This window comes from Choloepus didactylus, chromosome 8 (assembly GCF_015220235.1).
Source record: "Choloepus didactylus isolate mChoDid1 chromosome 8, mChoDid1.pri, whole genome shotgun sequence".
In the NCBI taxonomy this organism is placed as follows: domain Eukaryota; kingdom Metazoa; phylum Chordata; class Mammalia; order Pilosa; family Megalonychidae; genus Choloepus; species Choloepus didactylus.
The window spans coordinates 105,636,099-105,653,088 of record NC_051314.1 but is presented as its reverse complement, the minus strand read 5'-3'; the positions used below and the strand labels follow the sequence as shown (position 1 = coordinate 105,653,088).

The following is a 16,990-nucleotide window of genomic DNA, read 5'->3' as shown; positions in this document are numbered from 1 at the left end:
CTGATATTCTTTGAAATTTGCTCTCTAACTGCTTGTTAAATTGCACTTGGAGAGTTACCACTTCTATGTATGTATGTTACATTCTACAATAAAAAATATGAAACAAAAGTCAAAGGAGACACAATTGATACAGATAATTACAGAATTAGCTCCTTCAAACAAGAACTGTGAAAGGTTAAGGGTGTCCTTTGGGGAAATTGATCCAACCTTGAAATAAACCTCTTTATAAGATGGTTTAAAAGCCAATTCTTAAGGATATTGTTTGTGTTCTGCCATCAAAAACTGAGGACGAGAAAAAGAAAATAACCTGCACTGGATCCATTCATTCTGGGTTTACACTAAGAATTCAGCATATTTTAATTACAATTTAAATACTTAAAAGATTTTAAAACTATTTTCTTAGTTTAATATTGCATGTTTCAAAATAAAGTATAATGTTATTTGCTATGAAAAACAAAAGATAAGGAATATCCATTAAAGACTAAATTTACAAACACTTGCTAGGACCTGCAGCCCAAGGAAGGAGGGATGAGTGGGGAGATTGGGCAGGGAAAGGAAGAAAATTAATACAATACTTTTGAGCGTTTAATAGGAGCCAGGAGATGTTTTTAACGTATTTTCTTATTTATTTACTGATTTAGCAAACATTTACGTGGTGTTTCTCTGTGCCATGCACTGTTCTAAATCCTTTACAAGTACTAACTTTCTTCATTCTCTTTAAGTTTTGCATTAGCACATAAGTTGACCATTATTATCTTCAACTCAACAGGAAACTGAAGCACAGAGAGTTTAAGTAATTTGCTTAAAGTCACACAGCTAGTGAGTGGCTGGGTCAAAATTCAGACCCATGCAGTCTGGCTCTTCATCAGTGTGCTCTGCTGCCACTGAAGCATCTCAATGCTGTGAGGTCGGCATTTATTGTCTCCATTTTAGAGATGTGATCCTGAGTCAGAGAGGTTAAATAACCAGGATCAGCCTTGAATTTGTGTTCTCTCTCCACTAAGTTAGCTCTTCTTATATTTCCTGCCTTTATTAAGAGTATCACCATTTAACCAGTCATCCAAATCTGAAACCCAGAAATAATTTTGGACTTCAGTCTTTCCAGTTGAGTATCTGAGCCCTCCTTTTCATCTCTTCTGTTACTATCTTAATTTAGGCCCTCATTATTCTAGACCAGACCAAGGATTGCAATCTCAAATGCTTAGTAGAGTAGAAGAGTTTCTGGTGCTTGGGTAAATGCTTTCTAAATGTTCTCTGTTGGTTAGTAATTCTTCACCAATTAAAAGCCTTAAAAGACTCTCACTTATGCTCAGGATAATTTCTTAACATGGCCAGAAAGATATTTTATGATGACCCTTAGCTTCTTTCCACTTTTCTCTTCTGCTATTTCATGCCCTACACACTCTTCCTCCTCTGTGCCATCCATCCAGTTGGTGAACTCTAATTTTTTCTCTTCCCAAGATTCAGTTCAAGCATCTCCTTCTCTTATTTAAAACTTTTTAAACTACCTTTCCTCTTGGAGAGCTGATTTGTCTCTCCTTTGTGTCCCTATGAGACTGTAAACTTCTTAAGTACAGGGTCTCTGTTTTACTTATCGTTTATATTCTCAGCACTTTGTACAATGCTGGCAAATAGTATATATCAGGAATAATTGTTGGTTGCAACTAATAGTGCTGGGATTTGAACCCTCTCTGGTCTGTGACTCTCTTGGTCTTTGTACTATACCTCACAGAGGAAAGAGGCTGTGGCTGATCTATTATTAGGACAGATCCAGTTTACACAGTGTCCAGCTAGATGACCTATTGTAGTCAGGGAATTACGTTGCAGCTAACGATGAGTTTAGGAAAGGCAATATCGAAGCATTAAGGATACTCTTCCTCAGAAATGTTGTATGTGAAAACAAAGGTGAAACCACCAGTTAGTTTGTTTTATCAGTCAGGTAAAGTAGTTCTGTGTTTCTACTTTAAAGGTTTGATGGTGAATGGCTAGAGACACCACATCTATTTATAGATGGCCTGAGTGCCAGATTTGTTATCTCCTTTCCCCAGGCTTAATAAACTAAAGAATGTTGAACTTAACTATTGGTAGTGTCTCCAGTAATGAACAGGGAAGTCTGGAGAAAACACGTGAGCAGGAAATTCAAGGGCACCTAGTGTTGTTTTTATCAGTCCAGGAATTCTAGACTTTTCAAATTGTATCCTGTTCTTTTTCTGGCTAAAGAAAGGGCTTTAATAAGAGATAAAGAACAGTGTTAAATCCTTTAGAGGAATAGATTTGCAATATAGTAAGTGCCAAACATGCAGATATATCGCCAGGTTGTTTCAGTCTGTTGTGTCATTCTTCTGTAATAATTTTATCACTTCTGTTCTTAGTTTTATATGACTTGAACTTTTTAAAGACTGTTTGTAACTGGTTAGAAGGAAGAATTTTTCCTTGTTGTTAAAGCTAATGTCTGAAAGATACTATTTAATCAAGAGTAAGGGTGGGAGTTTTCATTTTTCTGTAGTTGTATCTTTCAAGGAAAATTTGTTTTTGAAGGTTAAAACAACATTAAATGATTCTGTAGTCTTTTATTAAATTTTTTTTTAAAAATTAGAGGAGTTGCAAGTTTACGGAAAAATCATGCAGAGTGTACAGTTCTCATATACCCCTCTCTCACACATACAATTTTCCCTACTGTTAACATGTTTCATTAGTGTGGGACTTTGTTACAGGTGATGAAACTTTGTTCTTATACTGTTAACTGTAGCCTGTAGTTTACATTAGGGTGCAGTCTTCATGTTGTAAATTTCTATGTTGTTGTTTTTTTTCCGGTAACTTGTAAACAATCTAAAATTTCCCATTTTATCCCTGTTCAGATGTACAATTCAGTGATGATTATATTCACAGAGTTGTACCTTCTTCTCTGTCATCCATTGCCAAAACTTTTCCTTCATTCCAAACAGAAACCCCCTACTCATTAAACATTAACTCCCCATTCCCCACCCCACTTGGCCTCTGGTAACCTGTATTCTAGTTTCCAACTTTATGGATTTGCATATACTGCCTATTTCATGTAAGTGAGATCATATGATATTTGTCCTTTGTGTCTGGTTTATTTCACTTTCATGATGTCTTTAAGGTTCATCCATTTTGTAGTGTGCATCAGAACTTCATTCGATTGTGTAGTTTTCAATCCAAACGGAATTACTGTATATGAAACACATATGTAGTTTAAAATCCATTAAACTTGATTTCATTATTCACCGTCATTTGCAGTATGCCTACTGTGTGCTTAGCTGTTTGCTAGGTGCTGTAATGCTTTCATTTCAGCAAAACCTATGACAAAGACATAGGTTTTGCTCTAATTTGGTTGTTAAATAAGGCTTCTTTATACTTGCATGTTTGTATAACTGGAAAGAACACAGAAATCATGATTAAATTATATAACATCTGAAAGACATGTTTTTCATTACTTGATATCCACTTGTGGATTTTGGAGCTAAACTCATCCTCTTATGATGGGAGAAACTGAGTCTTCTATTGGATCTTCTGTTTATCCCTCTCATTTATAAAAACTTCAGGTTCATACATTTTTCTGTCTAAAATGACCTCATATATATTTCAGTACTCTTAATGCAAACAATTTCTGTTGTCTGGAATGGTTTTGCATTCCCCAACATATTTTTATGCTCAGTAATATTTCTGCCCCTGTCTAGCCCTCAAATTCTGCTTCATTCTGCAGAAGTGGCATTAGCAGCAGAATTTGATATCGACCATACCCTCTGGCCACTTTCCAGTGGGCAGAGGTGCCCTGGGCGAGATAGCTATCCATCTTTTTTGTTTTAAGGTGCCACCTTATCCTGATGCCGTTAAACGTTTAAATTTAAATAACATTTCTCTTTGTTTTGATGCCATCGTCACCCAGCAATCTTCTGAAAGCTATCTTCTGATCCTAACTAAGGCTTCCCATCTAGCTTGCCTGCAAGGACAGAATGTATTTGCTAGAAGATGCAAGTATCTGTTCCTCTTGTTATTAGATTTCTTATTGTGTGAATCAATAAATTGCCATTCTGTCTTGTGTATCATTCTCTTGTGAACTTTGTTAGGATGAAGTAGCTTGCAGAAGCTGATTACCCTGCGGACACTGACAGATAAAGGCCAAACCTTGTGCCTTGGCAGATGAAGCAGGGCACCTGTTCTACAAGCCACTTGGCAGACAGCTGCCTTCCAAGGCCTCATCCTGAGTACATGATGTATTTTTCTTTCTGACTTATACAGGCATTTTTTATGGACTGCATAACTCTATCATTGATGTGTTATTCCTTTGAGCTTTTTCCAAGAGGCATTATAAAAAGGTCTGTTTATTTGTTGTTTTCATCATTTACTTTTTGAAAGAAATGTACATTGGACAACTGTAGTTGAGTCTTGACCTTTTTTCTTCCTAGGAACTGACAAGCCAATGTGAAAATTTTGTATCAGCTGCAGATACAGGCATTTCCCTGTTCATTATTACCTGCCTGGTAGAAGAAAGACAGGGCAAATCAGAAAGCACTCTAAAATCCTGGGTATTGGTCTTTGTTAGAGATTCTTGAGTTTTTTTCCCTCCCTAAATATTTGTTGAAAAAAGGAACACTTTATGTTTTTAACTAAAAAGTGTTTGAAGAAAATTATCTATGAACTTAAATTTTATAGGCCCAAAAGAGGAATTAGAATACTAATTTTAATATTAAATACTAAGGAATTAAAATACTAATTCTGCAGATTTATCGCTGTCTTCTTTTTGAAGATTTAGAATGCACGTTAGCATAGTAAAGATATTGGGAAGTCCTGCAGTGAAAAACCTGTTTAACTTTATATAATCTGGATTTCTTAAATTTATTCGATTCTTCAATTTCCAATCCACTCACCCCTCTAATCCCAATTAACAAACATGATTTGGGAGATGTTTGCTATGTAGTTCTGCATTATATCCTTTCTCGACTTTTCTACATCTGGTCCTGAAATTTAGAATGTGAACCCAGTTAATCTGTGATTTCCAAAAATGGTTAGGCAATATTGGCAACATTACCTTAGATAGTATTCCAAGAAGAGCAGTTTAGTGCTTAAAAAGAACTTGGCCATGATAATTCATGAGTTTAATTCATTTTTATTATTATATTTATTTTAAAATCCTGATTATTATTAAAGCATTTAGCACATAAAAAATTAGTAAACTAGATGCCTAAAATAATGTCTTACATTTGTGTTAAGTCATTGTGGTTTTCCTGCATTATCTCAGATGGCCTAAATTCAGGCCTGTGAATTAGACAGATCAAATATTATCATCCCTGCTGGGTGGAAAAGTGACTTGAGTTCAGAGTGTTCTGGGTTAGATGTCTGAATTTCTGACTTCTAGGTTCAGTAATTTTTCTTTCTGCAGATGCTTATTAGCCAACCTTACATAGTACTTTACTTTTTGCTAATTCTTTCAAAATCCCCTTCCTCTCATTTGATAGGTTGGCCTGTTCATTCATTCATACCTACTATGTGCCAGACATGATGCTATTATGGTGAATGTTCAAAATGAAACAGGAAAAGCTTTTACCCAGAGGTGCTTCTGGTTTACTGGTGTAGTCAAGTGGAATGACAGGCATCGGGACCTGAGATATATTAGTTTAAATGCTAGAGAACACACATAAAGGAATATCAGATGTTAGAGAATGATGGAGAGGTCACCACAGAGAAGACTACAGCTAAACTGGGCCCTACAGGATCAGCAGGATTCCTACAAACAGAGAAGCTGCAGGACATAACTGGTTCAGGGATAGGCCAGGTGAGGGCTGAGAGGCATGAAAGAGCCAGACATATTAGAAGAGTGAGTAATGAGGAAGGACAGCAGATGAGCTGAGAAAGGCAAATTAGAAAAGCAGTTGGAGCTGAAGTTCTGACTCCCATAACTCACTAGTTATGTGACCTTTTCAAGCTTCAGTCCCCTACCTTACAGGGCTATTATGTAGATGAAATGCAATCATGCATGGGAAGTGCTACTACCTTAAATCCTCAGGCAGGAAAAAAAGAGGGAATATAAAATACCATAAAGTTCCAGGTATATACCAGCACTTAGTTTATATCTGTTGCTTTTGTTCATCATACTCAGCTAAACTGGACTTGCTGGAGGCTGTAGCCACAAACAATTTTAAACAAGTGACCTGTCAGGTTCCCAGTATAGAAAGATTTGTAGTAATCAGTTGAGGAACAAGTTTATGATATCAAAACAATTAATTCGATTTTAGGTACAGTGAATTTGAGGCTCCAAGTACCATGGTTTCTTGGTACTCGCCATTAATTCGTTCGAGGAAGTGTGATGAGTTCCAAGAACAATGAGTACCAAACAAATTTTTCCCATAAGGAGTAATGTAAATAAATTTAATGCATTCCCAAACCAAAGACAATGACATTTTAAAGGCAAAATGTAAAAAGATATGGTTGTATATCATTACTTTACGTGATAAATAAACCAATAAATTAATAGATACCTAGATTAAATAAAATAAAAACCACTTTACTTCTACTGAGAAGAGTCCATGGCCTAATGGGATGGTGGGAGGAGAGTGTGAGGAGGAGAGGGTACATGGAGTGTTGTTTGTAAAGAGAGTCCCCCTCCAATAGAACATCGGGCACTTGCATTTCGGGTGTTCTTTCTCTCCTGCTTTTTTCAGCTTGCACCACAGGCTCTGACACACTCTTTGTCACCTTCACTAAAAACTTATCCAATGAGGGCTGCTTCTGTCTTCTTTTCAGAATTCCTTGAAAATGTGAAATTCTTTGGTCATTCAATAAATTCACATTTCTGCTTGTCAGAGCTTTGTACGGATGGTACTTCTCCACAAAGTTTTAGACTTCTGCCCATCTTGCACACATTTCTTTTATAAAGGAACTGGGGACATCCTCCCTTATCTCTTCCTCACCTGAAGAAATCTCTTCAGCCACCTCTTATTGCTACTCCTTCAGTAGTTCCTGCAGCTCCTCAGTGCTGAGCTCTTCACGATGTTCCCCCACTAACTCAACATCGCTTCTTTATTCTTGATGTTAGATACTGTTGTTCTGGGCATACCATATTCCCTAACAGGATCAGTAATGCAAATACTGCTCTCATATTTGCCTGTTGTTTCCTTTTTTTGCTCAATGATGGTGCAAAGTAATTTTCTTTTCTGCTCACCACTATTGCTCCTCATTTCCTTTGGAGCCATGATGGGACAGAAAGCACAAAAATACACTCAGTGACCACATAAGATAAGATAAACTGCAAGCGGATGTGCAGAGGGCAAGAGCTACTGCGTGACTTAACGTGTGACCCTTTGTTTCAGCTGGAAGGGGTAGCAAGTCATGAGGCAACTGACGTTTGCTTGTCCAGTACCAAACAAACGATGAGTACTGGGACAAAACTCTCATGTCAAAATGTGTCGAGTACCAAATTCAATGAGTTTCAATGCAGTTGAGTATTGAGGTGCTACTGTAGAAGTGAAAAATGAAACTGGATGTTTACCATAGTTACATTGTTTACATTTAACCTATTCGTGACTTGCTTGATATTGAAGAACAAGAAGGGTGTTTTGATTCATTCCATAATCCCTGGAGTCTAGTCCAGTTCAGGGTCATATCCAAAGGTCTACATCTTCATGTAGTTAAGAGAGGTGGGCATTGGGGCAGTAAGTGGTATGTTTCAGGAAATAGGCAATCTAGATCTTCTGTAGAATGATGTGTTTTGATCCCAATCTAGTTATGCAAAAACTTCTCTAACTTTCTGTTCTAGTCTTTCTGGTCCAGATGTGGCCTGTGGCAGGCAGGTCTCTTAGGGTTAGTGTCTATGTATAGCAGCCACTAAAGTTGAGTGTCCCCTTATGAAGCAGCCTTTTGGGTGTACTCCTTAACATTGTCTAATTGTCTAAATTGTCTTCATAAAACAAGAGCTTCATTTGGCTGGCCCAGTGGTTTTTAGAAGTTGGAATTTGAATGCCTTTAGGCAGATAAACACAGTCCAGTTAAGGCCATAAAACTTCCTTATTGTCACCTGGCCTGATTCATACATTTATGTTTCCTACCTGGTTCCTATAGGCATTTGAGCTTCATTTGAAAATGAAATGGATCTCATGGTCTGAAGAAGTATGCTAGACCTTGTTATAATACTGTCTGTAATGACTGAGAATTCAGAATGATACGGACCCTGTCAAAAAGGCTTATTTCTAAAAGTAGCTTTCCCCTAAAACATGCCTGCAAGAATTGCATTAGACTGACTTTTTGTGCGTATTTGATTCATTATTTCAGGTACTGGATTTATATGGCAGAAGCTACTTCTTACTATTTAAGAAAACTACTTTAACTTTTCAGAGACTTACATTTATTAGCGACATAAGTTTTAAAATCATACATTTTATTTAGTAATCAGTAAAACAACAAATGAATATGACCATTTGTATATATATGTGTTTATATTGTATGTGAACTGTCACTGGTGCTTCTTCACTATAATTCACCCCTGATTTTGCTGGCACAGAATGAGTTACTATTGTGTTGGGAATGGTGCATCTTATTCTTGTTTACTAGCTTTGTTTTATTTATATTGTGAAAGAATTTGATGTATTAACTATTCAGGGTAGAATTTTTCTTAATAGAAATTAAACCATTTCCAGAGTTTGTTATAAGAGGTAGAAAGGTTCTTTCCTACTGAATGATTTGTTTTAATATGTTGTTTCAGTTTCTGTTACTATGGCAATGACAGCAGGGACTACTACAACCTTTCCTATGAGCAACCATACCCGGGAGAGAGTGACTGTAGCCAAGCTCACATTGGAGAATTTTTACAGCAACCTAATTTTACAGCATGAAGAAAGAGAAACCAGGTATAGTAAAGGCTAGTCAAAACTTTTTGCTAAATTAAATAAGCTGTTATCTATGAGTGGAGGGTAGACATAATTTTCGTTAATATGACTACTGTGTATCCCTGAATGCTTTTTTTAATGCAGTTTTATTGACATTTACACACCATACAGTCCATCCAAAGTACACAATCAGTGGCTCACAGCATCATCACATAGCTGTGTATTCATCGCCACAATCAATTTTAGAACATTTTCGTTACTCCAAAATAAAGAAAAAATAAAAATAAAAAATAATACCCAAAACATCCCATACTACTTATCCTCCTCCCATTATTTATCTGTTTTTTTGTCTTTATTTTATTACTCCTCTGCCCATACACTGGATAAAGGGAGTGTCAGTCACAAGGTTTCCATAAATACATGGTCACATGATAAAAGCTAAATAGTTATACAGTCATCTTCAAGAATCAAGTCTATGGATTACAGTTCAACAGATTCAGATACCATCTTCTAGCTATTCTAATACACTAGAAACTAGAAAGGAACATCTACATAATGCATAAGAATACTTCCAGAATGACCTCTCAGCTCTATTTGAAATCTCTTAGCCACTGAAACTTTATTTTGTTTCATTTCTTTTCCCCCTTTTGGTCAAGAAGACTTTCTTAATGCCCTGGTGCCAGGGCCAGGCTCATCCTTGGGAGTCATGTCCCATATTGCCAGGGAAGCTTACACCCCTGAGAGTCATGCCCCACGTAGGGAAAAGGGTAGTGACTTTATTTGCAGAGTTGGCTGAGAGACAGAGGCCACAACTGAGCAACAAAAGAGGTTCTCTACGGGTGACTCTTAGGCATAATTATAAGTAGGTTTGGCTTCTGCTTTACAGGAATAAGTTTCATACAGGCAAGCCCCGAGTTCAAGGGCTTCATTTATTAAATTGGGAGTCTGTAATGCTTGCAGAAATATCAGGAATTCCACACATGGGGAAGTTTAATATTTCCACATTTTCCCCCAGTCTCTCAAGATGAATTTGCAAATACTTGTTTATTTTCTGCCCAAAATACTCTGGAATGTATCAAGGTATTACATTAACCTGTACAGAATAACAAGATCTCATTTCCTATTCTAGAGTCCATGTGATTATGTTGTTTAAATAAACTAACCAAACAGGTTAAATTAGTGTACTACAGGGAATATAAATTTTGTCCCAGATAAACTTCTCTTAAATAACAATTAAAATTCAGAAATAGATGTGACCACTGCAAGAGTTTCAATCTAGGAGCCATTACAATAAGCCTTATTGAAAATTCTGTACTCCTGCATCATCGATTGCCCAGTCTCTGCCACATTCTATCCCCTGGTAGCCTATGTTCTCAAATTCAGTTCTCAGCATTTGTTCATTATAGTTTGCTTTCAGTTCTTGCAAGTATATACCTAAAAATGGGGTTGCAGGGTCATATGGCAACCCTATACTTAGCCTACTATGGAACTACCACACTGCCTTGCAGAGGGGCTACACCATTCTGTGTCCCTACCAACAGTGAATAGTTACGTTTTTCTCTCCACATCTTCTCCATCACTTGTATCTTTCTGTTTATTTTTTAAACAGTTTTATTCACACACAATCCATCCTAAGGCAACAATCAGTAGCTCCTGGTATAATCATACAGATATGCATTTTCTACCACAATCTATATGAGAGGATTTCCATTTGTTCTGCACAAAAAGAAGAGGGAAAAAAAATAAAGAATGAAAAAAAATAAAAAAGGAGAAACACCACCAAGAATTCCGTGCCTCTCCCTTATATCCCCCTCTTAGAGATATTTAGCTTTGATATATTGCCTTTGTTATAATTAATGGGAGAATATTACAATCTTACTATTAACTGTAGATCCTAGTTTGCATTGATTGTATTATTTTCCATATACTATCCCGTTTTAAACACCTTGCAATGTTGACATTCACGTGTTCTCCCACATGTAAAATACATTTCTACATTCAGTCATCATCATTGTCCACTCTAGGTTTTGCTAAGTTATACAGTCCCAGTTTTTGTTTTCCTTCTGGTGTCATACATGCCCCTAGCCTTCCTCTTTCAACCATACTCACACTCAGCTTTGTTCATTATACTTACGATATTGTGCTATCATCACATAGTATTATGCTATCCATTTCTGGATCTTTACAATGAATCCTGTTGAACATTCTGTACTCCAGCATCAAATGCCCAATCTCTACCCTTTTTCTACCTCCTGATAACCTTTGTTCTTAACTTTAACTCTCAGAGTTTGCTTATTATAGTTACTTCATATTAGTGAGACCATACAGTATTTGTCCTTTCGTTTCTGTGTAATTTTGTCCAACATAATGTCCTCAAGGTGTATACATGTTATTGCATGCGTCGTGACTTTATTCTGTCTTAACAGCTATGTAACATTCCATCGTATGTATATACCACAGTTTGTTTATTCACTCATCCATTGATGGACATTTAGACTGTCTTCTTCTTTTGGCAATCATGAATAATGCCACTATAAACATCAGAGTCCCAATGTCTGTTCATGTTCTAGCATTCAGTTGCTCCGAGTATATACCTAGTAGTGGGATTACTGGATCATACAGCAATTCTATACTTAACTTCCTGAAGGACCCACCAAACTGCCTTCTACTTTACCAGCAACAGTACATAAATGTACCTATTTCTCCACATCCCCTCCAACATTTGTAGTTTTCCTGTTTGTTTGTTTTTTTTAATGCCATTCTAGTAGGTATGAGTTATCTCATAGTGGTTTTGATTTGTATTTCCCTAATTGCTAGTGAATTTGAGCATCTTTTCTTATGTTTTAAGCCATTTGTATTTCTTCTTCAGAAAAGTATCTGTCCATGTCTTTCGCCCATTTTTTTAACTGGGTTGTTTGTCTTTTTGTTATTGAGTTGTAGAACCTTGTTCCGGTTTGCTAATGCTGCCGTTATACAAAATACCGGAAATGGATTGGCTTTTAAAAGAGGGTTTATTTGGTTACAAAGTTACAGTCTTAAGGGTGTAAAAGTGTCCAAGCTAAGGTGTCAACAATAGGATACCTTCTCAGAAGAATGGCCAATGGCATCTGGAACACCACTGTTGTCTTGGATGGCACATGGCTGGCGTCTTCTTCCTTTGCTCCCAGGTTGTGTTTCAAAATGGCTTTCTCCCAGGACTTTTCTCTCTAGGTGTCTGGGGATATTCTCTTAGTTTCTTCCATGCAAACTCTGGAGTAGCAGATGTCTACTTTCAATGGCTGTCTTTAAAATGTCTCACTTGGCTGCAGCACCTCCCTCTGTCTGTGAACTCTTACAGGACTCCAGTGATTCAATTAAGACCCACCCTGAATGGGTGGGTAACACCTCCATGGAAATTATTGAATCAAAGGTCTTGCCCACGGTTGATTGAATCATGTCTCCATGGAGACACTCAATCAAAGGATTCCAACCTAATCAACAGTAATACGTCTGCCCCCACAAGATTACATTAAAGAAGGTGGCATTTTGGGGGACATAATACATCCAAACCAGCACAGATCTCTTTATATATTCTGGATATTAAACCCGTATCTGATATGTGGTTTCCAAATATTGTCTCCCATCGCATAGGCTGCCTTTTTACTTTTCTAAGAAAATCCTGTGATGCACAAAAGTGTTCAGTTTTGAGGAGATCCCATTTATCTATTTTTTCTTTCCTTGCTCACACTTCGGGTATAAGGTCTAGGCAACCACCTTCTATCACAACATCTTTAAGATATTTCCCTACATTTTCTTCTAGAAGTCTTATGGTCTTAGTGCTAGTGTTTAGGTCTTTGATCCATTTTGAGTTAATTTTTGTATAAGGTGTGAAATAGGAGTCCTCTTTCATTTTTCTGGATATGAAGATCCAGTTCTCCAAGCTCCATTTGTTGGCAAGGCTGCTCTGTCCCAGTTGAGTCAACTTGACAGCCTTATCAAAGATCAATTGTCCATAGATGAGAGGGTCTATTTCTGAACACTCAATTCAATTCCATTGGTCAGTATACCTATCTTTATGCCTGTATCATGCTGTTTTGACCACTGTAGCTTTATAATATGCTTTAAAGCCAGGTAGTGTGAGACTTCCCACTTTATTTTTCTTTCTCAAGATATTTTTAGCTATTTGGGGCACCCTGCCATTACAAATTAATTTGACTTTTGGTTTTTCTATTTCTGCAATAAGTTGTTGGGATTTTAATTGGTATCACATTGAATCCATAAGTTATTTTGAGTAGAATTGACATCTTAACTGTATTTAGCCTTCTAATCCATTAACTTGGTATGTCCTTCCATTTATTTACATCTTCCTTGGTTGTTTTAGCAGTTTTTTTGTAGTTTTCTGAGTAAAGGTCTTTTATATCCTTGGTTAACTTTATTCCTAAATATTTGATTGTTTTGTTTGCTATTGGAAATGAAATTTTCTTGATTTCCTCCTCATATTGCTCGTCATTAGTGTATAGAAATGCTCCTGGTTTTTGTGTGTTGATCTTGTATCTTGCTACTTTGCTGTACTCATTTATTAGCTGTTGTAGCTTTGCTGTATTTATTTCGGGATTTTCTACATATAGGATCATGTCATCTGCAAACAGTGAATGTTTTACTTCTTCCTTTTCAGTTTGGATGCCTTTTATTTCTTTTCCTTGCCTAATTGCTGTAGCTAGAACTTCCAGCACAATGTTGAATAACAATGGTGACAGTAGGCATCCCTGTCTTATTCCTGATCTTAGAGGGAAAGCTTTCAGTCTTTTCCCATTGAGTATGATGTTAGCTGAGGGTTTTTCATATACTCCGTTTATCATGTTGAAGAAGTTTCCTTCTGTTTCTATCCTTTGAAGTGTTTTCATCAAGAAAGGATGTTGAATTTCATCAAATGCCTTTTAATGCATCAATTGAGATGATTATGTGGTTTTTCCCCTTTGATTTATTGATGTGTATTACATTAATTGATTTTCTTGTGTTGAACCACCTTTGCATATCTGAAATGAAACCTACTTGGTCATGGTATATAATTCTTTTAATGTGCTGTTAGATTCTATTTGCAAGTATTTTGTTAAGGATTTTTGCATCTGTATTCATTAAAGACATTGGTCTGTAATTTTCTTTTCTTGTATTATCTTTGTTTAGCTTTGGTTTGAGGCTGATACTGGCTTCATGGAATGAGTTAGGTAGCTTTCCCTTTTCTTAAATTTGTTTGAAGAGTTTGGGCAGGATGGGTACTAATTATTTCTTGAATGCTTGATAGAATTCACATGTGAAGCCATCTGGTCCTGGACTGTTCTTTTTTGGGAGTTTTTGATTGATTCAGTCTCTTTACTTGTAATTGGTTTGTTGAGGTCTTTAATTTCTTCTCATCAGTGTTGGTTGTTCATGCTTTTGTAGGAAGTTGTCCGTTTCGTCTAAGTTGTCTAGTTTGTTAACATATCGTTGCTCATAGTATCCTCTCATTACCTCCTTTGTCTCTTTGAGATCAGTAGTTATGTCCGTCCTACCATTTCTTATTTTATTTATTTGCATCCTCTCTCCTTTTTTCTTTGTCAGCCTAGCTCAGGGTCCACCAATTTTATTGATTTTCTCAAAGACGCAACTTTTGGTTTTATTGATTCTCCATATTGTTTTCATGTTTTTAATTTAATTTATTTCTGCTCTAATCTTTGTTGTTTCTTTCCTTCTGTTTTCTTTGGGGTTACTTTGCTGTTCTTTCTCTAGTTCCTACTGGTGAACAGTTAAGTCTTCTATTTTTGCTCTTTCTTCTTTGTTGATATAGGCATTTAGGGCAATAAATTTCCCTCTCAGCACTGCCTTCAGTGCATTCCATAAGTTTTGATATGTTGTATTCTCATTTTCATTTGCCTTGAGATATTTACTGATTTCACTTGTAATTTCTTCCTTGACCCACTGGTTTAAGAGTTTGTTGTTTAGCCTCAATATGTTTGTGAATTTTCCAGCCTTCTGCCTGTTATTGATTTCCAACTTCATTCCATTATGATCTGAGAAAGTGTTTTGTATATTTTTGATCTTTTTAAACTTATTGAGACTTTGTTTGTGTCCCAGCATGTGGTCTGTTCTTGAGAATGATCCATGAGCACTTGTGAAAAAAGTTTATCCTGCTGTTTTGGGGTGCATTGCTTTGTAAATGTCTGTTAAGTCTAGTTCATTTATCACCCTATTCAAAGTCCTTGTTTCCTTATTGGTCATCTATCTAGATATTCTGTTGATGAGAGTGGTGTATTGAAGTCTACAACTTTTACTGTAGAGGTATCTACTTCTCCCTTCAGTGTTGTCAGTGTTTGCCTTGTGTATTTTGGGGCACTCTGGCTTGCTGCATAAATATTTGTGACTTATGTCTTCTTGATGAAATATCCTATTAATACATAGTGTCCTTCTTTATCTCTTTCAGTTGCTTTACATTTGAAGTCCAGTTTTTTTGATATTAGTTATAGATACCTCCGCTCTTTTCTGGCTTTGTTTATGTGAAATACCTTTTTCTAGCCTTTCACTTTCGACTTACTTTTGTCCTTGGGTTTTAAATGTGTCTGGTAGACAGCATATAGATGGGTCTTGTTTTTTAATCCATTCTGCTAGTCTTTGTCTTTTGATTGGGGAGTTTAATCCATTAACATTTAATGTTATTACTGTAAAGGTAGTACTTTCTTCTACTGTTGTGTCTTTTGGATTTTGTTTGTCATAACTTATTTTTTTTCCCTCTTTTTCCCTTCCTGATAATCTTTATTTCTACACTCTTCTCCAAACCTCTCTCTCCTCTCTTTTCCTTTCTGCCTATAGTGCTATCTTTAGAATTTCTTGTAGAGCCATTCTCTTGTTCACAAACTCTCTGAGTGTCTGTTTGTCTGAAAATATTTTAAACTTTCTTTTGGTTTTGAAGGACAGTTTTGCAGGATGTAGAGTTCTTGGCTGGCAGTTTTTCTCTTTCAGTATCTTCAATATGTCATATCACTGCCTTCTCATCTCCATGGTTTCTGCTGATAAATCTGCATATAGTCTTATCAAGCTTCCCTTGTATGTGATGGATCGCTTTTCTCTTGTCACTTTCAGAATTCTCTCTTTGTCTTTGACATTTGATAATCTGATTAGTAAGTGTCTTGGAGTAAGTTTATTCAGATATATTCTGTTTGGGGCATGCTGCTCTTCTTGAGTCTGTAATTTCATGTCTTTCATAAGAATTGGGAAATTGTCAGTGATTATTTTCTCCATTATTGTTTGTGCCCCTTTTCCCTTCTCTTCTCCTTCTGGGGCACCCATAGCACATGTATTTGTGTGCTTCATGTTGTCATTCAATTCCCTGAGATCCTTTTCATATTTTTCCATTCTTTCCCCCATCTGTTTGTATAGGGTCTCAGATGTTGTGTGCTCAGTTCACTAATCTTTCCTTCTGCTTTTTCAAGTCTGTTGTTATAAGTCTTCATTGTGGTTTTCATCTCTTTTCTTGTGCGTTTTATTTCCCTAAGTTCTGCCATTTGTTTTTTCATGCTTTCACTTTCTTCTGTATCGTCACTCAGGTCTTCTTTATATCCTTCATCTCTTTTGCCACGTTTTCCATCAACTCATTGATTTGATTTAAAAGATATATTTGAACATTTCTTTAATTAGCTGTTTCAACTCCTGTATGTCATTCAATGTTATTTTGTTTCTTTGAGCCATATCTTCATGCTTCCTGGTATAACCTGTGGTTTTTTGCTGCTATCTTGGCATCTGATTTCCTTGATTTGTTTATTGTGGTGGTTGTTTTGTCTCTTTCTTAGGGTTTTCTTATTAGTCCTTGTTCCCTATCTATTCTTTGTCATTCAGTTCAACTTATTCTGGAACTCTTGCATAGCTTCTGTTTAACTGATCAGAATTTTTTAGCTCTTGTTTTTCTGGTTCTTGCCATGCCTATATGGAAGTTTTTTTTGAAGAATGTCTCCCCAGATAGGATCACCCCCAGTCATATTTTCCCAGACAAGACAAGCCCAGGACTCAGGAAAATGGTGTAAGTAGTATCACGGTTCCCTGGGGATGAGACTCAGCAGGTTGCCAGTCTTGCCTGTGAAGCATCTTGATTCTGTGCTTTTTCTATTCTGTCCCGCAGGTATCGCACATCACCCTGAAGCTCC

General features: G+C 36.5%; 1 protein-coding gene across 3 annotated transcripts in view; it reads left to right on the top strand.

The window, feature by feature from the left end:
* STK38L (serine/threonine kinase 38 like) overlaps nt 1–16,990 on the top strand; it is a 150,699-nt gene that overhangs the window by 80,779 nt on the left and 52,930 nt on the right. For all 3 annotated transcript variants that reach the window (XM_037845515.1, XM_037845514.1, XM_037845513.1), the window contains exon 2: nt 8,717–8,861. In XM_037845515.1, the coding sequence (XP_037701443.1) occupies nt 8,728–8,861 (134 nt within the window). In that variant the 5' untranslated portion in view covers nt 8,717–8,727. The remainder of the gene's footprint in view (nt 1–8,716; nt 8,862–16,990) is intronic.